At 33.5% G+C, this 27,117-nt stretch overlaps 3 protein-coding genes across 5 annotated transcripts; 1 reads left to right on the forward strand and 2 right to left on the reverse strand.

Moving 5' to 3' along the window:
* Nucleotides 1-3,253: 3,253 nt before the first annotated feature.
* On the reverse strand, nt 3,254-21,802 carry LOC106061517 (FAS-associated factor 1-like). Of its 3 annotated transcripts, XM_056029431.1 has the most exons (19): nt 20,887-20,930; nt 17,179-17,246; nt 16,363-16,431; nt 15,488-15,791; nt 15,259-15,356; nt 14,919-15,025; nt 14,717-14,831; nt 12,626-12,709; nt 12,124-12,219; nt 11,301-11,409; nt 11,062-11,125; nt 10,644-10,725; nt 9,944-10,098; nt 9,392-9,528; nt 8,415-8,503; nt 7,317-7,397; nt 6,869-6,979; nt 6,543-6,758; nt 3,254-4,995 (listed from the first exon to the last, which is right to left on the reverse strand). In XM_056029431.1, the coding sequence occupies exons 4-19, from the start codon at nt 15,771-15,773 to the stop codon at nt 4,915-4,917; spliced, it is 1,911 nt and encodes a 636-aa protein (XP_055885406.1). In that variant the 5' UTR covers nt 15,774-15,791; nt 16,363-16,431; nt 17,179-17,246; nt 20,887-20,930; the 3' UTR covers nt 3,254-4,914. The 3 variants fall into 3 exon arrangements, with proteins under 3 accessions (XP_055885406.1, XP_055885407.1, XP_013075135.2); XM_056029432.1 differs by lacking the exons at nt 17,179-17,246; nt 20,887-20,930 and adding an exon at nt 21,690-21,802; XM_013219681.2 differs by lacking the exon at nt 17,179-17,246 and having other exon boundaries at nt 20,887-21,047.
* On the forward strand, nt 21,376-26,130 carry LOC106061540 (alpha-1,3/1,6-mannosyltransferase ALG2-like). Its single transcript, XM_013219712.2, has 3 exons — nt 21,376-22,152; nt 23,412-23,612; nt 24,362-26,130. Exons 1-3 carry the CDS (start codon nt 21,657-21,659, stop codon nt 24,862-24,864), a joined length of 1,200 nt encoding a protein of 399 aa, XP_013075166.2. The 5' UTR covers nt 21,376-21,656; the 3' UTR covers nt 24,865-26,130.
* LOC106061585 (guanine nucleotide-binding protein subunit gamma-1-like) lies at nt 25,732-27,117 on the reverse strand. Its single transcript, XM_013219769.2, has 2 exons — nt 26,678-27,117; nt 25,732-26,451 (listed from the first exon to the last, which is right to left on the reverse strand). Exons 1-2 carry the CDS (start codon nt 26,692-26,694, stop codon nt 26,232-26,234), a joined length of 237 nt encoding a protein of 78 aa, XP_013075223.1. The 5' UTR covers nt 26,695-27,117; the 3' UTR covers nt 25,732-26,231.

Genomic DNA, 27,117 nt, shown 5'->3' on the forward strand with positions numbered 1-27,117 from the left:
TCATACCCTGACCGCTGCCATCCCCCGTGTGGATTATCTTCAAACTGAAACATGTGAAACATTTTTAAATACGACTTGTCTTAAGGGTTATGAAAAATGCAGTATTTCCAGTGGCTACCAGCCCCAGCTATGATCTACATATTTTGCCACACCCAGCGCAGGCATAACCATTGTCCACCAATGGTCGATTTAGATTTTATTTTCAACGTCTATGTCTGTCCACAGCAGTGTATTTTCTTTTGGGCCCAAATGTGGCATAAGGACCTCCAGCTGTGTCGTTCTGAAGCCGCCAGCAACCAAGTGCTCTCTTATATGTCAGTTAAAGCAAGTTTGCGCCTAAGCTGGTCTTTAAAGCATTTCCGTTGGGCACCTCTGTTATATTGATCACCTTTCAGCTCACCAAAAAAGACTGATTTTAGCATACGTTCGTCCCTCATGTGTGCCCTGCCCTGTGTAACTGACGGACCATAAGAAGTCCGTGTCCCTCTAAACTGTCAATAGGCTACTGGCGTTCACAAGGACATTGATGTTTGTAGTGCATATTTCGTCCGTATGTCCATGATGAAGCGCAAATATCTTTGGTGAAAGCGTTCAAGTGGTCTTAGTTTCTTTCTTTATAATACCCAGGTTTCAGATCCATTTAGAAGGGTTGAGTGAACCACTGCTTGTAGGCGGGGAGGGGGGCGGCGTTTATTCCACTAAATTCTCGTTTAAGCCATCCATAAGCATCACTGACACTGGCCAGATGCTTATCAACCCCATCCAGACTTTTGTACGTTAAACCACCCCCCTCTTCAACATAAACTCCCCCCTCCTTTTACAGAGAGTTTTGAATGTAACCCCCCCCCCTCTTCAATATAAAACTAAAGAGAAATAAAGTCACCAAATTCTACGAGCGTAGCCAAGGAGTTTTGAGCTTTAAAGGCCCTCCAGATGGTTTTAATACTAAAAATTACCTTTTCTATAAAAAATCTAAAACCAAACTGCAGTCACCAAATTTCATGAGTTTAGCAAAGAGAGGTTTTTAGGTTGAACCTCCTTCCCAACAAAAGAAAAAAGAAAAGCTACAAATACTAAATTTCACGAGTGTAGCAAAGAGAGGTTTTTAGGTTGAACCTCCTTCCCAACAAATATGTCATTGGGGAGGGAGAAAGACACCCCCCCCCCAATAAAAAAAACAAAACAAAAAAAACAACAACAACCTCATTGCTAAGCTCATGTTGCAGGATTGAGTGTTCTGTCCAGTATAGTATATCCATCTTGCTTGTCAATAGAAAGGAACCATCGGAATATCTTAGCGGCGCCGTAGTCTGGTAAGTTGGGCCATAGGCACATCGAAGCGACACATTGAAAGAGCGTGTGTCACCATGTATCTGCAAGGTTAGGACAGCTCAAGCCACCATTTATTTTTTAGATCCCAGACCTTTGTCTGCAGAGTGTGACAAGAAACTTTAGGTCTATAGAGTTCTGGGTGCATTGTAAATTGACATTAGGGTTTGCAAGAACAGAGCGATAGCAGTTGTGCTTTTTCTTTCAAAACTGTTGAATATCCATATTGAATATATTCTCATTGAACCATAGACTATATATAGAACTAGTCTATGCATCGAACCAATCTCTATTGGGTTTACTGCAGTACCCCCACGACTTTGGCTGTCACGTTGTGAAGTATCGTTTTTAGCTGGCTCCAGTTACTCACTGGATCATCGTCCTGGGGCTTTCTCCCACTTTCTGAGATCAACTCCGAGTAGTCCTGTGAATCGCTTTCGTACGTCAGCCCATGTAACTATACTATATCAGCGTGTCTGAAAATGGATAAAGTTTTTATCGATCTTTTTATAAAAAGCCAAAAAAAAAAAAATTTCTTAGCAACACGGGTAAATCGTGCACGTTCAAGGCGTGAAATCCTTCTTTGTTTCCATCATTTTATTTTGTAGGCATTGCAGGATGCGCGAGAACATGCGCAAAGGACCTGTTTTCTATACGGCTTTTTTTAAAAAAAAGTCTGCGTTCCTTTAGTATAGTTCCATGGTCAGCCAGCATATCAACATTTAGCTTCTTTACCTTAGAAGAGCCATTTTTGTCTATCTTGATGGTGATGTTCAGCTTATTTCGAACAAGAAGATGGTCCGTGTAACAGTCGGCGCTCTGCATTACCCTGGTGTGCACCACATCTTTAACATCGCACTGTCACACTAGTATGCAATCCAACAGGTGCCAGTGCTTTGAGCGCAAAGGCATCCATGTGGTCTTGAAACGACTTTTTTGGTGGAAAATTGTGTTGGTTATTGCAAGAATGTGACGACGCAGTGTTCTAGATGAAGCCGAGAGGACAAGAAAGACCCGGTAAGTCATTAAAAAACTAGCAAGAGACCGTGGAGAGTTTCGTGTTTTTACCGAGGCCCTATGTTCCATGAGGAACGCAAAGGAAAGATGATGGAATGATTGCAAGTTTTACTTCGAGTTCCAACAGAAGTCTGCCGTTATCATTGCAGCTGCCAATACCATCTCTACCTAGGACACACGGCCAAGCGCTGTAGTCGCTCCCCACTCGAGCATTGAAGCCACACATGATAATGAGTTTGTCAACAGCATCTACCTTGCATAGGACTCTGCTCAGGTCAGCGTAGAAACTTTCCATGGTATCAGGCTCTGTCTTAAACGTGGGAGCGTAAGCATTGATAGTGACGAGACATCTAACGGTAGTCTAAGCAACATCTGTCGGCCTGAGTGATCAACAGGAATATCTAGTAGTTTCTTGGCAAGATGTTTTATCACGAAAGAGGCCGCTCCCGATTGCATGTGCTCCTCGGGGGGTCTCTTTCCAGACCAGTAGAGGGTGTGTAGCCAGCCCCCTTTCAGTCAGTGTCCATTGGCTCGCTAAGCGTACCTCACTAAGGGCTGCTATATCTACGGCATTCACTTTTATTGCTGTCCTGCAGTATACGGACATTCCAGCAGGCAACTCGATTTTCTATGCCCTAACAGTTAGCTACTGACCAATAATGGGATTCAAACCTGCTACCTTTTATTCATAACTTTAGTACTCTACTAATCTGCCACAAGCATAGTGTTTTTACTGGACTCGTACATTTTTTCCTTAGTAATGGCTTACAGGAGCATACTATCTGTACAGGTCTTTCCCACTTTTCAGTCAAACCAAAAGTTTTAGAATGGCACATAAACATCATCTCAACTTAAAAGCCATCAATAAATGTGTGAATTTGTAACACAAATAAAACGAGAAGAAACATGAAGTCATAGCATCATTTTAATAATGAAACAAAATTGTAATAAAGAGAAAGTTTAATTATTATAATATCAAATTTTTTTTCATTTCATAAAAATACAGAATAAGTTGTAAATTTTTACAAGTTTAATGAAACTGATTATTTACCTATTTTTTTTTTTGGTTTTCCCTTGCAGATGACACTATCACAATAATAAACCAGACAGCTAGTAGTGAACTGTTGAATGGACATGCTGTTTGGTTTTAGAGTTATAATGTTTTAGCTTGTCAATCTTACTAAACCTTGTATTCAAGTACAGTATTCTATCACAGCACAATGAAGTGATTCTCTAACTGCGGTCATAAACAACATGTGTTTATATTTGATGGAAATAAATAGAAGTTTGTATTATACACATGGAGACAAGAGGAGTAGGGGGGATTCGCATAACAATATACCACCAGAAGAAAAAAAACCAACAGAACAAGTCTAAGATATTGATACTTCAAGTAGCTAAATACACACTTCATATACTTGAAGTAAACACACCAATGAAACATTCAAACCCTTTTATTTTTTTCTTATTAATACGACTAGTATAGTTAACATATAATAAATTATGTTTTTAAATGTACAAACATCTGATTTAAAAAAAAAATTCAGAACTAAAATAAACAAGAAATGTTTGTGTAACCCGAATCAATAAAAGATTCATTACAGAGAGGCTGATAGGACAGGCAGTGCCAAAACAAGAAACACCAGTACAAAACAAGTACATGACTAAACTTTCAATTTTCTTCTTTTTTTTTGGTTCCGCTCTAAGACTTCCTTACAACAGGAAAGTTTCATACAAATTGTTGAAAATCAAACTCAAATTTAGATGTTCAGCTTTAAAAAAAAGTTTTTCGAGTATATTTTTAAAGTTTTAAAAGAATGAACTGAAATGTTCAGAAAAGCTCCAGTAGAGTTTGAGTAGCAAAGTTAAAACAAAACCATTAATATAACAAAATAAAGACAGGTAACAGTGAGCACATTCCTATTGAAGGCTTGGTAAACCACCGTACCAGTAACATAATTCCTTGTCTGGACAAAATATTTTGGAAAAACTATGATACTGATAAACCCAACCTATAAATTTCTTGAGCAAAGCATAGATGCTTAGATTAAATTTGGGTCACAACTTTTCAAATAGGTTGTCCTAATTATAAACAGGTGGTGTGTTAAAAAAAACAACCTGACTATGCCCAGATATTGTGAAACCTCACAATGCCAATGTAAAAATACATTTGAAAATGAAACACCCCCACAAAATACCAACCGACCCATGACAAAAATGTCCTTATAGCAGCATCATTTTTATTTTTTTAAACTTGTTAGCAAAACAAAACTTATATCTGCAGGCTAGAGTACAAAGGTTTAATAGCCAATTAAATATTAAAAGGCAAAAAAAAAAATCATCCAAGATGATAAAAGGTCAATAAAAAGTGTGTAAGGTCTAGAACATTCTATCCCTGAGCAAAGCATATGGTGGGCTGATGTCCAAGCTGCTGACCAGAACATTGATTGGTCAAAGGTGGTGTGAAATAAAAGCAGACCAGATTATTGCGAAGGTCTTATTCCCCCCTCATTCATCCATCACCAGACAGATCACAAGTACACTCTTGTACACAATCTTAGTCAGTTACTACCGCTCTTCTAAAATTAAAGTTTCCTGTGGATAGAGATTCAGAGCTTCAAGTGTACTTGATGGATCCAGGCCGGAAATCTGAAGGGAAAGACCAAAAAAAAATTTTTTTTTACAGATTTATATAATTATTACATGCAATGATTGGAGTTTTTTTTTCGTTCAATAAAAGGCTCCTACATTTATTAATTTATAAATTATGTTTATATGTTCAATTTTTATTCCTAATATAGGAGGGCATAGTTGTAAATAACATTAGAGACAATCAATCTACTCATAATTTATTAAGGATTTTTAATATAGATCTATTGGTCAGAGTTATTAAGTATAATCTTGACTGACATATGACATTTTGACTAAGGTGTAAATCTACTACTGACATATCATGACATTTTTACTACTGCATTACAAAGAATTCTTGGCTATAGAAATAAAAAACAAGTAACAAAGTTTTTTTTTTTTAAAAGACAAGATTTCTCCTTTATACAGCTGACCAACCTTTATACGAGCTATTTTGCTCTGAATTACTAATGATTGATAGATTTTTTTCAAAAAAGGAGCATTTTTTTTTAACCCTGCCCCTATCCCCCCGCCCCCTGAAAAAGAATTCGGGGTTAGGAATAAATATTCTCAGAGTAAATAATTCTAAGGATAAACCTATAGATCTAGACTTAGAAGAAGCTGTGCAAAATATCTCTGAACATGTATTTATTTATTTCACTCTTTAATGAAGATGATGGATTATGTCTGCTCAAGATAAAGATTATCTAGACCATATTTAATTGTAGAATATAATATTCAGAAAAATTATAACAGAAAAAGTAGAGAAAGAATGCTGGAAATATTAGTTTTTTTTCAAAACTGTTCCAGTGTGGCCAATTAGCTAGTAATTCTTTTGCCAAAGATATACATCAACTGTCAAATTTCTAGGAAATATAGTTAAACCGTTTTTGAGAACCATGTCCACCCATGTTCTAGTTTCCAAGAAGAAGTTGCAAGCTGAGAAGAGGAATAGTAATAAAAAAAAAACAGCAAATGGGTGGAACTAAAATGTTATAATAAAAAACAGCACACATTATTTTGAGTTATTAATCACTAGTATTAGAGCCTTTGAAATTCTGAAGAAAACACAGTATACATACAAACACCTTCCAATTTGCTTTATCTATTCAATTAATATTCACTAAAACTTATTTTGATGTATTTTCAAAGTCCAGTTTTTTTACTTTCATGTGTGATAACAATAAAAATGGAAAGTTGAACAAATCAATCTAATAACTTGAAATAAAAGCCATAAAATAAATAAAAATGAAATGCTTGTTCATTGTAACTTCGTAACTATATTTTGTGCACTACTGAGAAAGAGAAAGAACACTGGAAATGTTTTTTTTTTTTTCAAAGCTGTTTCAGTTGGTTGGTAAATAATAATTACAAAATCAAGCGATGAATTAAAAAAAAATTTTCCCCCACATATTTCCTAAGAATTTAAAAAAAAAAAATTAAATAACTTATAATAATAAATTTTTTTTATAAAAAACCCCCCAAAAAACTGACTTAAGTTACACTTTACATCAATGAAAAAATGTTTTGTGATTCTCTATTGAACAGACAGATATGCTTGAACTTACATCTCTACGTGGAAATGTGGTAATCACTTTATAGTCTTCTGTGTGAAAGCCCTTGGAAGTTAAAAAATTCAGAAGATCCCTAAGTGAGTTCTCCACAAAAAATCTCCTGATGATGATTTCACCTCGGGGGACACGAAACCTGAGACATGTAACTCTTTCTGTACACATTTCATGAGGTTCTTCTGGGACTGTTGTGGCAATAGACTTACTGATGGCCTTTAGAAGCAATAGATGAAAATATTCACATTAGAATGTCATTGTAGATTGTTAGTTAACACTTAGATTTGACATTAAAATTTCAAAGTACATCAATATGGTGAACTGACCTCTTTCATACGTTCTGCCTCTTCTTTTTCTTTAAAATTTCTCTCTTGTTCTGCTATTAAACGTTGCTGTTCCTCCCGACGTTTATCATCCTCAACTTTTTGAGCCTCAGCCTGTAAGGATAAATATCCAATTACATTTTATCAACCATGAAGGTTGGTCCCAAAGCAATATAAAAACTTAGCGAGTATTTAGCAGAAGACTGCTTATTTTTTTTTAGGTAGATAAATTCAGGTGGTGGCCTACTAGTCAATTATTCCAGTAGTTTATGGAACACCTATTCAGGCTTTGCGTAACACAGTTTGGGAAACACTGATCTAAGTAACTACTTTAGCAAAAGTAAGCTTCAATAGAACTGAATACAAATTTAATAACCATTAGCAAAGTCTAATAATGTCATACAACTTTAACTGTCAATAAATGAATGAATGAACTATTACAAGTACCAACCTTTTTCCTGTCTGCAGCTAATGATTCCATGTAGGCAGCATCTTGTTCTTGTTTGATTCTTTCTCTATTTTCTCTTTCTTTCTGTAAAAAAAATAGAATAACAAATGAATGACATTTTTTTCTCAATGATCCTAACATTTCCATCATATCCAAACAATATAAAGCCCTGAATTGAAACTGAACTGGGAGAGAAAAGCACATGATAGAGCACTGTGGTACTGGGCACACAAATTGTTTTGATGAGAACAAAAAAACAGCACTGGTAGAAGAAAAGTGCCAGACCAAAATCAAAGCAATTGATACAAGCTCCAGATGCAATAACCTGCCCACTGAGCAGTCAAACATCCCTGGATTACATAGGTCTCACCAGCCACATCAGGAGGCACAAAACAGCAGTGCAAAGTCCTCAGTCCACTGGATGACATATAGTGGTCATCAGCAAACCACAATGAACAAATTACATTTATACATATTGTAACGATTCTCACTATCCAGGCTCTCTGACAACTGCTCCACACAACACCATCAGCTTAAAGAACTTGAAAACTCAGGGCGCCAAAGTAATGTAACACTTTAATGTCTTATAATCACAACCAATATTGTACAATTGGTAACACAGACTACAAATATTTCTCTGTTAAAAACATACCGCCATAATCAACTCTTGCGCTGGCCTCTCCACCTCATCCCTGACTTGCACTGGGTTCAACTGTTCAGAAGTGACTCTTACACCGGGCTCATTGGGTCGGACTTGATCGGAGTTATGTAGTACAAGACAGAATGTCTGACTATTCATGACTACACCCAACTGGACTTAGTACTATTCACAGCACAGATACAGATGTTTATTGAAACTTCGCCAGTCATCGCTGTGGACCACCCTAATTCGTCATAATTGACCGCTCATCTAATGCTGGCCTGGGGTGATTTGCATTGGCTGACTACACACACACGACTACCCCTATCACCACCACCACCAGAGTTATAACAATATATATATATATATATATATATATATATATAAATAATTAAAATGCAGCATTTTTGTAGCAAAGTGGAATAAATAAAGCATAAGTAAATAATGAACAGTAATCTAACCTCCTCATTAATATCAGATTCTCTCTGTCCTTGAAACACCTCCACAGCATGCATTAAACGTATCATCATTTCATCTAACGTCACATGTCCTAAAAAAAAATTACACTTGTACATAATCTCTAAAACAAATCCAGTTACATGGCAATTTCAGATAATTTTACTCCAGGGTCTGACTGAGTGTTTGACTATAAAATGTGGGTAAGGAAAAAAAAAAGTTGGTCTATTCTATTATTCTGGGTATTTTGTTGACCAGAACATCTTCTAGTTAACCCAGCCTAAGATGGGTAGTGGAATCCAACACCAGTTGGGGAAAGACAAAATGTTTTTAAATTATTACTGACAGCCACAAAGGCATGTGAGTCTTTGTTTGTTGGTTTAGTATGGGGGAGGGTTATGAACAAAATGTATGATTAGACATTCTAGTTATACATTTTGGGTTTTCCTGCATGACCTGAATTCTCCTATTGAACAGATGATGTTAAGTTCATGTCTATCTGAGAGTTTTTGTTTGTTCGTTTAGCATGGATGAGAGGAGGGCTGTTGAACCAAATGTATGCCATGGAAAATACTGCATTTCTCATCTCTGGACTTGACCACAAGCTTTATTATTATTAATTATGCATATGGGTTTTCCTGCAAGACCTAAGCAGATGATGTATAGTTCATGTTTTTCTAGGTTCGAAGGTTTCTGTTACAATGTGTTTTTACTTTCCCTAACAGATGTCATGTGTCCATTAAAGCTGAGGGAGATTTTGAAAGTCTTAAAATATCAAATGAAAATTACATATCTCGTTTAACCCTAACACCCCATAATATACCTGCTGATTTTATTACAACAATTTTATGATGAGAAGACATTTGTTTTAGTAGAGATCTAAAGACAAACACATTTTAGTTTTAGTCTTGGAACTATCTAAAAAGTACTTTAAAAAATCTTTGACTTGACTTTTCAGTTTACAAATTAATACTACTCAGACCTTGAATAACATCAATAACTTCATTGGTTGCTTTAGACCTTGAAATCAAGAGAAGAGAAGGCAGTTGATCAGTGCTATAGCTTCTCATTTGACTGGCTGCTACACTACCAAAATGGCGTGTTGCAACTTGAAGAAATCTATGGGAAGAAAAAACATGTTTTCTGACACATTTCAAACAGATTTAGCAAATACAAGTTAGAAACATAATGGCTACTAGATAATATCTGTTCACAAATTTAGCCAAATAAATACATCTGAACACAATTTTTTGAGCCTCAAAGTACACTCTGGATCACAATGGTAACATTTTACCATCACAGAGGAGATACCAATCTCAAGAACAGACATAAAAACTCTTTTCTTCCAGTAGACAAAATCAGTGAATAAAATTCAACTTGTAAATTGTGGTATAGACATATATTTTGTTTGTTTTTAATTCCTAATGCTCTTTTAATGTACTGCTAGGACAATAAGGATTTAGTATTATGATTATTTAAAAAATTTAGATTTCAGAAAGTACAATTAGTAATTTTGTAAAAAGTGTGACCTTACTTGGCTGTATTTTCTGTTGATGTTAGATCCCAAGCCCAAGTTACTACATGTACACTCAGGTAATTCACAATGGCCTCATCACAAAGTAATTGAGAACAAAATACATTTGAAAAGATGCTGTTGTCATGATGGAGGTAGACAGCTAAAAGCTTGCGCTGTCAAAATAAAGAAATTAAATAGAGCTTTTGTGTTTTCAAAATGGTACAAACAGGGTAGTACATTTGACTTCAACTATTTTTTTTTTGAAATAAATAAAATACATTCCAAGATGCATACTTTTACACTATTCAATGAGAATCTTAGGCTCCCAGAGGACCATAAAAGGTCAAGCTTTGCAATCTAATCTAGTAATAAATCCAGTCTATTTGATTAAAATAATTTGTGTAAACCTTCATGAAATATTTTATAAATTTGCTGAACAAAAATGCACAAGAGTTTAGTTAATTTTTTTCTTGAAATGTCTAGAATATGAATATATATTTTAAATTGGATGTTTGTTTTAGTCTGAGTTTATTTCCATCTCACTCCAGAAAACAGAGACTAAGATTGAGTATAATCTATGGTTCTAACACCATTTCAAGCGTTCATTCATTTACAGCAAAATTAGAGCACAACTTCATATTTTGGGCTAAAACATTTATTTATGCATCAAACAAGCTGTATGAAAAATGCTATATTAGAATGTCTGACATTAACTTACTTTTGAAGCCTTCACAACCAGAGACTCTTGTATGGCGTCATCAAGGCTTCCAATAAAAAAATGGGGATGACAAGGTCCATATCTAAACAAACACGCAAAGCATTGAAGCATCTCAAGTTGCAAGGATATAAACAAAGGAACATTGTATCCTAATAGACTAAAGTCTTTTAAATACAATTAGAAGATATGATGACAAAGTTGTGACAAAAACAGTTTCTAGTCATAAATGCATTTTAAATTGAAATATTTTTAATGAAATTGTTAAAAAAAAAAAAAGCCGATCAAATAAGAAAAAAAAAAAAAAGCCAATCATTAACAAGAAGAGACAAAAAAAAAAGCTGATCAAATAACAAGAAAAAAAAATATTTTAAAATACTTCTACTTATGACTACACAGACAAAAGAAAACAAATTATTACCTATTGGCAAACTCTTTGGCAAAATGTTCAAGGGCTGTTTTTTCATTATTAATCCCATCTGGTACTAGAAAAAAAATGCAGATAAAAAATATGTAATAGATTTTATTTTGACTTTCTTGGAAATTGCCTAATATTTTATTTCAAGATAACAATACTCAAACTAGATACTTTTATAGCTCAAAAGAAATACAATGAGGTGGTGAAATAAACAAAGCTATTCTGAAATAAAGATTTCCTACTTAAAGGTTCAACTCTGCGTGGTAATGCAAGTTCTTGTGAGAAAAGGTCATCATCATCAAATGAATCTAAACAAGTAGCATCATCTTCATCTGTCTCTGCCTCCATCTCCTAATCAATTAATACAAACAAATGAATAGGATAAATCTTATGATTTAGCCTTATGCACACAGTTACATATTATATTATATCACACATTACAGTGGGTAAAAAGGCACCATCAAAGGTAGGATCATCTATGGAACAACCAGATAGATCAGTTAACTACCTCACCCTAAGGTCAATGTTAGTCAACAATCACAAAGATGGGCATCAGGAAACACAGGCAGAACTATGTACAAAGAAATGTATGCTAAACAAACTGGACAGTATTAACTTCTTCCCCCGCAAAAAGCAATCTACAATCTTTCAAATAAGAACAGGACTTTCACCTGTTAAATTACCATCTTAACAAAATACATCCCACACACCTACCCCTATGTAGACACTGCACACACTCTAATGAATCTGTAAACCATATCCTCTTTAAATGCCCCTTCCTAATCTACATTAGGCAGACCCTACTACCACTACTGCCCAACATAACCAACACCCTGTACGGCAGTGCTGAACAACTGAAGAAAACAGCACACTATTTTTCCTTGGCACAGTCTGCAAAAGAGATGAGCAGAATAAAGCTGGCTAGAGAAAGAAGACTGAATTCCAAGCAAAATCTTAATTCTAAATCTTATTACTACCATTTTAGAGTTCCAACAGCATGATAGCTGCTTGCAGATTTATAGCAAACTTGCAAACACAAAATCATAGCATGCAAATATGACTCACCTCAACATCTTGTTTTTTTGGTTCTGCTACAGATTCTGATTTACTCATTTCTAGATCATGTGATGGATAGTTCAGACCACAAGCAAAAAGCTTTTCCTAAAAGGTAACAGATTAAATATCTTGTTTTTATTACAAATGAATAGCAAAAAAAATGGTAATAAAAAAAATGCTTACTTTTTTTTTATTTAATCAGACAAACTGATAATTTGAAAAATTAATCCAAATCTTCCTGTCAAAATTGCACTAACTACAAAGACGTTTGGCAGATACTGAAGCAGAAAGTTCACCAATGTTAAGAGGCAATCACTCTAACCAATCCAACACAGCATATAACAGTTACTACTGGTTGAGCTCAAGTGAGAATTTCAGTGACTACATTGAATTAAGCATAAAATCTCATATTAAAATGGAGGAAAAATAAACTTAGAATAAAAGCAGGCTAGCAAACTCAAAATGTTTCCCAACTCATATTATATTTTAAAATGAGATTTCATATATTCACCTGGTCTGATACAGTTCTAGGCCAACCTGTCCATGCTTGTTGGCGTACTGGGACCTCTGTTAGTGTCTGCAAACTCTGTTTCACCTGTGCACAAGGAAAGCCATGAACAGATTTTAAATAATCTAAAACTTCATTCAAGCTTGATAATTTCAATTTTTTATGTCCTTGTCTTTTTATGCCAACTAAATGTTTAGAAATTTGTTAATAAATTAGTCAATTGTTGTCACAATTATTTAAAAAGAAAAAGGATAAATTATTTGCCAATCTTTTCCTTTCTGTTCAGAGGGTGTCATTTTTTAAAATAAAACCTTGAAATACGACTTTTTTATTGAATGATTTATTTGTTTATCTACTAATAATTTTTTAAAACCTTTATTATATGGCTCCTTTTGTCTTAGAGTCACTGATTTTGGTTTCGTCTTGAGACGTGTTAGAATCTGATGTGACTAATTAAACTAATTCTGGAGTGGCCACATTTTGTACATGTATATGCATCTGTTTTAGGGCTAGCTGATAGGACAGCTTTTTTTTTCTTTCTCTTGACTAAGGCAGCTTAATTTCTTTTGGTCTCGGCAAGGTTCATACCAGCACGCACAGTCTGCCACCATGTTGTCCGGTCTTGCTTGCAGACATTACTATAGATTAGTTTTGGGTGACCCTTGGGTCTGACACCCTTAGCAAGCTCAGCATATAGGATTTCTTTAGGGATTCTTAAAACTGGAATGCAGGTAACATGTCCAAGCCAATGTAGTCTTCTCTGTGTCAGATGAGATAGATGCTGTGCATCAGTTTCTTAATGTCCTAGTTGGAGAAATGATTCCCCCAGGAGATGCACATTATGTGTTGCTGGCAGCGAACCTGAAAGCTATTTTATCTACGCTCTTGACACAGTTATGTTGACCAACTCTCACAACCATAAAGAAGAGTGCTCACAACAAGGCATTGTTGGCTAGTAATTTGGTTGCCAAATTTTCCCAGTTGCACTTGGAGAGGTTTGTCATTGCTGAAGAAGCCTTTCCTATTCTTTTTGTCAGCTCAGTGTCTAAATCTAGTTTGCTGGTCATTGTTGATCCGCTGTAAGGGTGTATTTCCATTATGTATCGGTGGTATTTCTGCAACATCTTGTACCAGGATTTTGGTCGTGTAGAGGCTTATTGTAAGGCTAAACTCTTGACCAGCAGCTGCCAAAGCATTCATAAGCCTTTGTAATCATCCTTGCGAATGAGATATGAGTGCTGCATCATCTGCAAACTTTTTATTATAGACTAACCAAATGTCCCTACAAAGTAAAAAAATCTGGCTTTGTGTGTAGAATGAGGAAAAAAGCTTGTGGTTAAGAGTTGGATTAGTCAAAATGGATGATTTTGAACAATACTATTGACTCCAACAATTATTTCTTACAATGTTTCTGTTTAACGAACACTGATGTTTCTCCCTTAGCTTTAATAATGGTGATAGTGTCTCTACTCCTATAGCATATCCTACTTCAGTAGGAACTTTCCCTAAATTTATAACTTAATTCATTATATTAAAAGCACTTTCCATCATTAGACCAGTAAACAGAGTAGGCTATATTTTTTATCAGGACAGTTATACTAGCGTATAGATGAGATATTTTCAACTAAATCACATAAAAACAAAAATATTTTTGTAATTTACAAATTATGCTAATGCATTTTTATCATTTAGAAAAAAAAAAGTCAACTGTTTAACATTGAATGCTTCAACTTGTGAAATAGGTCTACATATGGAAGAAATGTTTACAAGAAAGGATTAGCTCTATTTCAAATCATCCCACTAGCTAATACAAGTTTATAAACTAGTCAAGGTCAAGAAAATAGGGAAAAGAAATTTATAAAGTAAAAACCCTGTACTTTTTTTAAAATCTGGACCATCTCAGGCATCCCAGAAAAGTGTCATTCAGTTTGTTAAAAAACTGCTAAATGTCAGTGAAAAATACTAATTGATATTCTTATCTTTCATATTTGTTTTATATTTATTGATACAATAAGCCTTAATGAATCAAGTGCTATAGAAACATGTCTGTTTATGATGCAGCTAATAGAAGAAGTTGATTTAAAAAGTACTTACATCTTTGACAGTTTTCTGGCAATTAAATTTCAGTGAAAAGTTTCTATACTTTGAATCATTGCGAAATGTTATTTTCAGTAAGTATTCTCTATCTCCTTCTAACCCTTGTGATGTGCTAGAGAAAAAAAAAGGGTAGTTAAAATATCTTTGACAATTAATTTCTTATGCAAATGTACACGTCTGCCTAGATGTAAAAACTTACCCTTCTCCTTCCTGAACATGAGCCTTATTGACTGTTGGATTAGTAATTTGAGGGGTCAACAGGTACAATGTGTTCTCTTTAGGCAGATGCAAATCCTTTAACACTGTCTACAAGTATAAAATGCAGTAAGATCAATAATATTGTTTTAGTTTTCTACCATCTCTGGGGGTAATTAATTTAAACCTATGATTAAATCTTAATTCTGATAAACAAAAAAAAACAACAAAAAACAGCTAAGAAAAATCACTCTAATTATAGTGTCAATATTATGAAATGCTTTTCTTTAAAATGTAAAAATACAAACTTCTTAATAAAGATTGTACAAATGAAAATAAAATACCGTATCATCAACGTTGCGTTTACGCTTCACCAATCCCTTTAATTCTTGCTTATCTCTAGGAATGCCTAATTCTGATTCAAGAACATCTTTTATTCGACCTGCATCAAAGTTTAGTAAATTTTAAAAAAAATTTTTTTTAAAGCTACTAACATTTTATTCTCTAGAAATGCGAAAACAAATTTTTGATAACTAGAACTTAACTAGATCTTAAACTAGTCACAAGAATTACCAACTGTTTCTGTATCTGGCAAAACAACATTGATGTTTTTATCTCTGTACTCTACATTGAAACAAATCATTCTGCTGGTAAAGTTTAGAGGTGACGAACTGTAAGATGGGCCTGATGCCATATCTGAAGCTCCATGGTCAGAGGGTCTCAAGTGGACCCCCATCTTTTCCATCAAACCAGGAGTGTTTAAAGATGCTGTTTGTTCATCAATATTTTCTTCTGCAGGTGAGGGACCTATTTCATCTGGTATATACCCACCCCCAGCATCTGAAGGACCAAAACCCATTATGCTGTTCACAGCTTGCTAAAAGGAAAAAAAAAATGAAATGATTCTAATCAATATCTAATAAAAAAAAAAATTCAAAGTGGAAGAAACAAAATACTTCAAGGAAATGACTTATAATAAAATGACAACACAATAAGAATCCATTGCTTCAATCTCTTTAGACATACAATCAAATAAATGTCCTTCCCAAACATGTATCTCTTGAGAATTCCAAAGTCATCGCAGCATTGAGACAGTGCAGAATTAATGAAGTCATTATTTTATGGTATTATTTCACTGCTATTTTCTCAGCCACTTATCAGTGAAGTGTCTTGCATTTCATGCTTCTCAAGAGTTTCAGTAGCAGGAGAAAAATATTCCCAAACTTTGAAGGATAAGATTCAAACACAAGTGCATAGTTATCCCCTGAATTTTCATATCTTAAATATATACACACACACACACTGGACACCTTTTCAAATAAAACATAAAATAAGATTTGCATATATATTATATTAATGTATAGATTAATGGCTCACCCTAATTTGTGTGCTACTGTTAAGGCATTACTTTTCAATGCTAAAAGAAAATAATAAAAATGTTACAATACCTCTAAATTCCAGTCATGTTGTGTGAGAATATTAGTGCATAAATCAAAATCTTCTATCCCTGTCACAGCCTGAAATAATTCAGAAAATAAAAAAAATTAAGAATGAAACTTATAGGCATATAGCAGACTGCCTACCTAAAAAAGTCCAAATGTGTAACACTAGGGAGGTGAAAATAAAATTTATCTTTGAAAAAACAATTTTTCGTTAGTACATCATTAAAATACTTTAAAAGAACTTTCTAATGGTGTATAAATTATGACTGTATGTTTAACATTAAGAAAGTTATGATCTCTTTTGTGCCGTTTTGACCTAACATTGGTTGACATGGAGAAAGTGAAGTGAGAGCTTGTCGCTGGCTCAGCCGGCGAGACACACCCCCAAGGTCAAAAGTTAAAAAGTTGGGATTGAGTTTCGTAGACGATAGATCTACTTATTAAATAAGAAATTTAATAGTAGATTTAGTATTCGTTGTAAATTTCTAGCTCACAATTCTGATTTCATTTATATTTATGAACTTCAGTTGTTTAAAATGTAAATATTGATGAAAAAAACAAATTATCGGGTCTAGATCTACAAGAAATCTCAGAGAGGCGGGGACAAAATGGCGGCGTTGTGATGGCAGAAAATAACAAAATATTTAAAAATTGGGATCAAAATCGCCTGAAACAATTTTTTTTCAAATGTGTTTTTAAAAAAATTGCAAGGTAAAAAATCTTTCAAAAGTATCTAGATCTGTAGCTAATAATATCTGCTACAAGATAATAATTTCATTTGTTGGTGACAAACAATATCTTCTATACAAAAAAAAATAAAACCTGAAAAGTCCATTGAGGTCAATGTTATTTTTTTTTTCAAGTGTGTTCGGTGTTGACAATAGATCGATCTGAAAATTGGTAGGAATATAGCCAGACACATGTACAGGAAAAAAATCAACAGGGTACGACTTTTCTGTGATGAGTATCAGCAAAAATAAAAATGTATATACTTTCAATGCAAAATATTTAAATACATTTTTTTTTTTTTCAAAAAATTGTTAAAGACAAAAATGTTCTCCATCATCAAAAGTAATCGAATTCACTCTTTTTAGCAATGATATCTTTATATATAATGAGCATAATCGATTTCAAACAAAGACCTATGTAGCAGTAAGGAAAACTCTTGTCTCAAGTTTTTACGTCATTTTTTGGACACCAGAAGTTCCGGAATTTCATCTCCCTAGTAACACTGATGGTCAAAATGTGTATTTTGGCACCAGAATGTGTAACACTTGCCCGATCGACTACTATGTCAAATGTAATACCGGGTGTATATAAATAGAATATTATTATATAGATATGGAGTATGGAGGCACTATGGCTGAGGGGTAAAGCGCTTGGCTTCTGAACTGGAGATCTTGGGTTCGAATCCTGTTGAAGACTGGGATTTTTAATTTCGGGATCTTTGGGCGCTTCTGAGTCCTTTACTTAGATACTATATATAGACTTTAGTGTCTTTAGCTAGATTAGTGTTTACTTTACTAGTCTTTAGTCTGTTAGAACTAGATAATTCATAATAAAATAATTTAAATAATAAAAATAAATCATGGATAATCATTTCATAATGATAATGATAAATCAATAAATGGATCTTAGTGACTTAGACTTCTTAGTTTAGTGAAAATTGAAATTCACTCATTTAATAAATTAATTCTGTAACACTAGTAAAAGTAGTATCACTAATGACACTGACTATCAGTGATAATCACAATCAGTCTCATTCTGATTCTCAACTCAACTCATGAGTCTGCTAGATCTTTTAATCTCTAGAGTAACTTACATCTATCGAACACCTTCGTTTTAAGGTACTTATCGAACACCCCATTGTATTTTTTAAAATTCTCCTTTATTTCGATGATTATGACGAAACTAGTCCATTCCTATTGTGCATCGTCCATTTCTTTATAGTTTAGTTATATTTAGTTTCATTTTCACCCGAGGATAATTTTTTTTACTTATATTCAAAGTGCATTGGTAATATTGGTATAAAAATTTTACTTTTTTTGACCTCTTGGGAAGAGTGAAGTGAAGTCTCGGGTTAAGGGTATTTTTTAATGCCAATGATGTTCAGCTCAACAAAACCTATATAATACGCTTCTAATTCGGCTGAGAAATATTTGCAACAATTTTCTTTAAAGTGTCCTTTGCTACCTAAACATGAAAATTGAGGTTTAAAAAGGGGGTGTTCGATAATAGCAGTTTTTATATAAGCAATCTCAGCTTCGTAAGATATAGAACGCCATTTTTATGTTAAAAATAAACATCAAAGGGATATAACCCAAAGAACACAAAATATTTAAATTATATATTTTTTAATTGTTATTTTTAAAAATAATGTAATGCAAAGTACATATATAAATTACCCATGTGTTACAATTTGTATCAGCTATTTGTGGTTTACCGTAAATGTGCTATATTTTTCTAAGTAAATAGATTTACATCGATATGCACTAATTGTACCCATTTTAAAAGCTTGATTTTATGACACATATAGTTTGATGCTATTATCATCGTTGAGCCACCATAGGTGGAAGGAATATAGAATACAACACAGGAACAATGAATTTAGAATATATCCAGTTGTGTTTTTTTTTTCAGATGCCCCATTCTATTAACTTCTGAATTATGTGTTATAAACCAATACCTAGCGCATGTGCTTGACGTGAAGAGATATTAATAAAACGAAAGGGCTAAGGGGGAGGTATAGAATATAGATATGGTATTTTGAAATAAAAATGTCTTTGGTAGGTAAAAAAAAAACAAGGGGGGGGGGAGAGAAACAGTCAAGACACTGTATCAAGAGATCATCAATAATTGATCGACCATTAAAATGTGACGTCAGCCTCAAATACATAGTCAGTTGTGCTTCTCCATCTAGACGTGTGGCGCAGGGTCTAAAAAAAAATATATATAAAGTACCATATACCATAAAGTATGATGAAGCTCATAATGCGCTACAAAGACACTCATTTGAAACATCACAAATACTCAAAATAATAACAATAACACATTTAACCACTCTCTTATTCTGCCTACACCCCCTTACCCGCGCTTTCTTCTTACGCAATTCCACTCTCCAACATTCACACTTTTTCAGTGCAAAGTAACAACGTAAATTTCAAGACTCAATCCAAACGCAGCCATCAGACACAACAAAAAAAAAAAAAATGGTCAGTGACAGCCCAACACACAGGTGTAAACCAGGCCACCAACGCAGCCCCAAAACATTGTTCAAGTTGTAGTAAGAACAATGTTGAGGGGAAAGGGGGAGGAGCCATCATTCGAGTACCTAAGGTCAAGCCGCTAATTAGGTCACAAACACTAGGCGTGATAGATATATAGATATGTTGTTTGTGTGTGTGTGACAAATACTAAGCGTGCTCTAAAATACGGTGGTTTTTTTTTTGGTCAACCAGGTGGTTTAGGGAGGGCGGATCTATCTACATCTATAGGTAACACAGCTCGCAAGCTACCATAGCTTTTCAGCACCCCCCCCCTTCCCCGCCCAGATCGAAAAATATCTAGCACTGACTTTTGGGCTGTTACATACACTGAGCGTGCTAGATCGGCAGCTAGTTACGTAGGGCCGCGTACCGTATGTTTTGTTTTTAGGTCAACCAAGTAAACTGTTGTGTCCTGCAATGACTTGGGGAGGATTACCTATTGGCTACCAAAGCTTATTAGGCTCTCCCTCAAATACATAATATCTGGATTTAATTTATTAATGGTCTTATGTCTCAAAATAGCTTGGACCTAAATAAGTACTACGGTAATGCGTTACTGGGCTTAGCACCGTCAGTTTCTAAGCAGAGCTGATCAGTGATAGATTATAGATTCCTTCGATGTGGACCATGTGAAAATGACTAAAATCTGTCTGTCTTGACATGGCGTAAAAAGAAAATGATATAAATAAAAAAAAAATAGATTATAACACTTTTGAAACACCATACTTTTCACAAAATTTTAAGATTTTAACACTTTTAAAACACCATACTTCTCATTTGTTCGATAAGTTCTTAATATGTTCGATAAGATAAGATAAAGGTAAAAAAGTGTTCGATAATTTAAGCTTTTGAAATCATCGACCTGACTCACTTTAACATCAAATATAAGTTTAACTTTGAGTAGTAATAGAATAAAACATGTCTACTTTTTAAGAAAAATGGATGAGGAGTTCATAGATATAATCAGTTTTTTTCTAGGTCTAATTTTTACGGAGATACACAAATTCAAACATAAAAAATGTCATCGAATGAGCTTAACTTGTTCGATAAACGTAAGTTACTGTAGATCTAGATTCTAGATCTAGACTAGGTCTGACTAGTGACTAGCTATGAATTAGATCTACTCTAGACGACTAAACTAAGACCTAAGAGGTTGATTATTTATTAGTCTAACTAATCTAGTTTTGCCTCAACCAAAGATCTTATAATCAAAATAAAAATTTATCATTATGATTGTGAAAGAGACGAAGCATTAGTCCAATACCTGAAAGTCAATGAGAACTTGATCTCTGGATTCAGCCATTTTGTTATAGAGAGTCTAATTGGATTCTATTTTATATTTTTTCCCTTTTTTTTTATTTTCATGTGCACTACGCATGCCAATTATGTTGGCCAGATACTTTCAATAGCAATGTTATGTCTATTTTATTTCTGTTGATGCTTTTAAAAATAAATTTCTTTTTTTTATCACCTAATTTAGCATCTAAGCCTAAGTTATTCATATTTCTTCAACTATCATTTTGAAATATCGTTTCGACGGTCAAGGGTTCGAACCCTGACCACTGCCATTCCACGCTGTCCTTTGGGATGCTTGGCTGGCTATAACATTTGATGAAAATCCAAAACTTTTAATGAAAATAAACTGATAAAGGTTTATTCAGAGCCCCAAACAGACTCGAAAAATATTTGGGGTCACAGGTCACCAACTCTTCATTATTGATAATAATGATTTATTATTATTGTTGTAGCCTAGCTGGTAGCTTAGATAAGATAAAGCTCCAGCGGAAGTACTTTTTCCTTTGTTTTTATAAATGTTGTTCCGGTTTCGTTTTTATTTGATGACCTGTACTAATCAAAACCAATCGTCATAGATCTAGGCTAGATCTATAGTCTACATCTAGTCCTACTGAGGCTAACCTAATGAAACAAATATCTTTTTTCTTAAAAGGGCTTTAAGCCTTCATGTTAATCGATTGCGGTAGATAAAACTAAAAAAACAGAATCAAGATATAATTATAATAATTCTAGTCGTTGATGATGGGTATAATAACATTTATTCACCCAGACCTCGGTATTGGAGGAGCTGAAAGAGCGGTCATTGATGCTGCACTCGCTTTAAAATCTCGTGGACACAGTGTTCAGTTTATAACGTCTCATCACGACCAGTCACACTGTTTTCAGGAAACCAAAGATGGAACATTGAAAGTTTCAGTAGTTGGTGATTGGTTACCTAGAACTATTTTCGGAAAATTTCATGCTCTGTGCGCATATTTACGTATGATTGTTGCGGCTATTTACTTTGTTATAAGTGGTCCAAAATCTGATGTTATATTTGTAGATCAAATTTCAGCTTGTATTCCTGTGTTAAAGCTTGCATCAGCCAAAGTTATCTTTTATTGCCATTTTCCTGATATGCTTTTGACTCAAAGAAAAAGCATATTAAAAACAATATATAGAGCACCTATTGATTTCATAGAGGAAAAGACAACAGGATTGGCAGACCTTATTCTAGTTAATAGTAAATTTACAGGTAGAAATAATTGCATTATAAACAAACATAGATCCGTTTCTAAATATCAGTCCATAGCCTACCTTAATTTTGGCTTTATTAAATGTATTGACCTTTTTACATTAAAAAAATGATGAGGTATTTAATTGGCAGCTATAATTTTTCAAATTTGAGATATTGACATGCATATTTAAATTCTTTGTGAAAAGTTGTAATAGTAAAAACAGTATACTATTTTTCATTTAGATGCTTAGAAACATTTATACCAGTATTTAATAAATTAGCCATCAAATTCTTCAAATGTTAGAAAAAATTGGATTACTAGAGTATTTGTTTAAAGGATTTGCCTATGATATGTCACTTCCCTACACAATACTGAAAGCAGATCTAGATCTAACCAATTGCTTGGCATCATTCTTGAAATGACTGCTAGACTATATCTTGTCTCAACACACCTTTTTTTTTTTTAATTTTTACTATTACAACGTTTAATGCAGAACTTAAATCTCAAAATAATATTTATAAACCACACAGCTTTTCATGTTTCCTTGCACCCTCAAAATGTTTTTTGGCTGTGGATCACTTTGAAATGAGGTGATGGATAAAAAGTTGATAACTACTGTTCTTTACAGCTATTTGAGCATTAAAATCTTGAATTTAAGTTTCATTTTTATAAAAGTCAAAGGCACAAAAATTCTTAATTGATAATTGTAACAAATCATCTTCCTAAAAAAAAAAGTTTCCATTTCTATCTATCCCTATTATTGCTATAATAATAATGTAATGTTCCTCACAATATAAAATGGGGGGAAAATATCTCAGTTTCAGTAATTCTTATGAATGCCAAAAATGCAACAAAGTTGCTTTACCAAAGGAGGCATAGTGGCTGAGTGGTAAGATGCTTGGCTTTCAAATCCAGGTGAAGACTGTAATTTTTACTTTCAGGATCTTTAGGGAGCTTCTGAGATCACCCAGCTCTAATGGGTACCTGACATTAGTTGGGGAAAAGTGAAGTCAGATGGTCATTGTGCTGGCCACTCTCGTTAACTGTGGGCCATAGAAACAGATGACTTTTTACATCCTCTGCCCTATAGGTCACAAGGTCTGAAAGGGGAACTTAACTTTTTTTTTTTTTACTTGCCTTACCAATGTCACAGCAAAAATAATAATGACCCTATCCCAGCATCTCTCAAAAAGAAAGTTGCCTTAGATTAATGATTTTTATTTAATTATATCTAGCAAGGATTTAGTCCTATGTATATACACATTTTTTTCCACAGCTGACATCTTTCATAAAACATTCACAAGTCTTGTGCAAGTAAAACCAGAAGTTTTGTATCCTATACCCGATTTCTCTAACTTCGACAAACCTGTTGACCCTATCTCAGCAGATCTACTTCCATTAAAGGCCAAAGATTTTTTACTGTCCATCAATAGATATGAGAGGAAAAAGAACCTGACATTGGCTATCAATGCATTTGGTAATTACTGTTTTTCAAACAATGGCATACCCGCTATTACCTAGCAGCATACAGTAGCTGAAATCAAGTTAACATTTAACCTGAGATGGATAGGGAAGGTTGTCCCACTAGAACATGGTATTTGAGTGTTTTATAACTGACCAGTTAAAGATAAGAAAACTTTATTGTAGGAAGTGGTGGTTGTCTTTTTTTTTTTCCTTTGCTTCTTACACTGGAAATTCAATGAGAATAACTTAAAAAGCAAATATTTTCCTTTTTCAAAAATACAGAGCTATGAAGAGATAATTTAAGTTCCTCATGAAATATTTTGTATTAATGCATGGCAAGGGGTATCGGTAAGTCACTGTTACACAAATGAATAAACTGTAAGCCTTCCAATTCTATAACACTGAGTGGGAAGGGTAGAACAGGTATGGTAAGAGTAACTTCAGACAGCAATAGTTGTGATTGAGACTCAAGACATATTGCTAACTAATATTTTATTAATTTATACAACACTTGGAAGTCATTAGGTGTTTCAAATTTCATTAACAAGTAGTAACTTCATTAGATTTTCATAACCAAGTTAGCATATCAGAGTTCTGGTTCCAGTAAACAGAACATATACATTTAAAAAACAAAAGTATACATTTTTTTGTGCAATTTAAACTAATTTTCTTTTTTTTTTTTAATCTTTGTTTGTTCTCAAAGTTGATTATAAACTATCAGATTTTAGCTAAAAATTAATTTTATCGTTACTACATCTCCAGACACACTTCTAAAAAAGAATCCTTCCCTTGAAGTACATTTGGTAATGGCTGGTGGTTATGATTCCAGAGTTGTTGAAAATGTGGAGCATTTCAATGAGCTAGTTTCCCTAGCAAAAAAACTTGGACTGGAAGAAAGAATTACCTTCCTGCGCTCTTTTAGTGATTCTGAAAAACTTTCCCTCCTGACTAACAGCTTGTGTCTTATATACACACCAGAACATGAACATTTTGGTATAGTTCCCATTGAAGCTATGTACATGAAATGTCCTGTTATTGCCATGAAAAGTGGTGGTCCACTTGAGACAGTTGAACATGATGTGACAGGGTTTTTGTGCAAGAATGATCCAGATGATGTCGCCTCAGCTATGTACAAATTTGTTGAAAATAAATTTTTGGCTAAATCATTTGGTGAAGCAGGAAGAGAGAGAGTTAAAAAACAGTTTTCTTTCATCACTTTTACTGAAAAATTAGATTCTATTGTTCATGGACTCATTGTTGAATAAATTTTGTTAATTTTATCTCAGTACTGGTACTTTAAAACATACCTTGTATTTTGTTTGTTTTCATTTAAGTTAGGCTGGTCAAGGGAAAAGGTTATACTTCACTAACAATAAATTATGAAATTTTATGGCACTATGTATATATCTATATATTCTTTTTTTTTTCTTTCCATATTACTTTCTTTCAGTAATGTATCAACTATTATTCTGGTTCTTAATTTTTTTTTTTAAATTTGAAATGCTTTGAATTTTTGTTAACAGCATAGTATCTAGAAGTGGTATTTTTTGAAAAATTAAGTTGTTGCATGTTTAAATTCTAATATAGTGGTACTAAAATTTTTGACAGCCAGTCAGGTTAGTATTTTTATGTAAACATTTTCCCACCCCCACCAAGTGCAGTAACTTATAAATTAATGTTGACCCTTAAACCCCCCCCCCCCCCCCCCCCCCCAATAATGATATAACATGCCAGTATACTAAAAGCTTTAAAAATAATAATAATTGTACCTCCAGGATCTGCAACCAAAAATGTTAATAAAGGAATTTTTAAAAATGTGCCATTTTTCATTCATTATCCATGTATCAGAAATTTTCCATTATTTGCACAAAATGCAAATAGTTAGAAAAGTAATATATGAATTTTACTTTTTGGTGTTGCATACTTTTGAAAATTTATGCAATAAATTATAGAAAAAAATACCTGTGCAGGAACAAATTAGACTTTTCTTTTTATCTGCTACAATCGCCTATTTTGTTTATTAAACATTCATAAAATTTTTAATGGTTTTGAGTTGGGATAGTTCAGTGTTGTGACACTTTCTTCGAACAGAAACTTTTGGTATTGTACACTTTAAAATAAAAAAAAATGCCTCTTTTTTTTTTTTTACTGCTAAATAGATGTATTTTATCAACATAAAAATGAGATAATAGTGATGAGAAGGTTGTAAATACAATGATACTTTTCATTCACATCATTTTGCTTTATTGTGTATATGAGGGGGAAAAAAACAATCCTGCTATTCAGTTAAAAATTGAAATGCAGACTAAATAAATACAATAAATAAGAATACACATTTTTTTTTTAACATTTATTCCTTTAAAAAAAGTTATTGTAGATCATAATTGGCAAAATGGTTGTTGAAAGAAACAACAGAGAAAAGAATGTCTTGTTAAAATGGTAAATCAAATAATTATCAAAAGTATTTTAATATAAAATTGTAAAAAAAAAAAAAAAAATTGCCTATATCTTGTTAATTCAAAAGGACATTACCAATGTCAATATTTTTTTTAGATTTTATTCACAAAAAAAATCTGATCTTTAACACACTTAAACTGAGGCCACATTAAAATCTACGAATGTTATGAACAGTTTATAATATTGCACAGCTGCCTTTTTCCTTGAATGGATTTTCACTTGGTTTACTGAAGCCACTGATGAGATAATCCTCCTCTATGTGGGAATCACAATACTTCTGCAAGTCATCAATGCACTGAGAAACTCGAAAACGTGTTATTTGGGCTTCACACCGAAGCTGCTCAATCAGTCTTCTTTGTTGCTGAAGACCTTCTTGGAATTTATTCATTTTGGGGCTAAAAGATGTAAAAACCAACATTTATTGAAACAAGAGAAAAACAAATCATGTTTAAGATTTACCAATTTTCATCTATACAATGCAATAAATTACAAGTTGTCACATTTTTTTTAGATAAATATTTTTTTAGTACCTTTGAGGTTATCTTTATCAGTTAAGCTGAAATGAAAAAAAAGAAAATCAGTTAAAATAATAATTTAATTGACTGGATAATTTAGAAATACCTTTGTTTAGAATCCATGTTAAATTTCTACTATGGAGTATGGAGACTATTTAACTATGTAACATTACTGGCTGACTTAGAGAAGGCAAATAAAATAAAAGTGACAAAGTAACTAGTTTTAGAGGGGAATAAAAGTGTTAGCAATTACGTTGAGGATGAATCCAGAACTACACAATCAATAACACTGGTGCAAGCACATAAAGATAAATGCTATTGCCATGGCAACATCAATTCTTATGCTATTTGCTCCACAGTAGTTTTAACAATCAATATAGACCATGCACTTCCAACACTATCAGGTTTGTTTTTGTGTAATGGCTGAGCATGTCACTCTCTTCACTGCCTTTATTTTAGGTTGTTTTTATGATATTCCTATTGATTCAATTTAGTACCTATAAGTAACGATTCAATTTAGAACCTATAAGTAACAATTCAAATTTT

Source organism: Biomphalaria glabrata, chromosome 5 (assembly GCF_947242115.1).
Source record: "Biomphalaria glabrata chromosome 5, xgBioGlab47.1, whole genome shotgun sequence".
NCBI lineage: Eukaryota > Metazoa > Mollusca > Gastropoda > Planorbidae > Biomphalaria > Biomphalaria glabrata.

Excerpts from the sequence above, each read along its gene's own strand:
- LOC106061540 (XM_013219712.2), top strand. The coding sequence starts at position 21,657 with ATGATGGGTATAATAACATTTATTCACCCAGACCTCGGTATTGGAGGA. Across the intron at positions 22,153-23,411 it reads AGTTAATAGTAAATTTACAG|CTGACATCTTTCATAAAACA; the intron begins GTAGAAATAATT and ends TTTTTTCCACAG. Across the intron at positions 23,613-24,361 it reads ATTGGCTATCAATGCATTTG|ACACACTTCTAAAAAAGAAT; the intron begins GTAATTACTGTT and ends CTACATCTCCAG.
- LOC106061517 (XM_013219681.2), bottom strand. The coding sequence starts at position 20,925 with ATGGCTGAATCCAGAGATCAAGTTCTCATTGACTTTCAG. Across the intron at positions 9,529-9,943 it reads TCAACAGAAAATACAGCCAA|ATTTCTTCAAGTTGCAACAC; the intron begins GTAAGGTCACAC and ends TTCTTCCCATAG. Across the intron at positions 8,504-9,391 it reads AGTTATTGATGTTATTCAAG|GACATGTGACGTTAGATGAA; the intron begins GTCTGAGTAGTA and ends ATTTTTTTTTAG.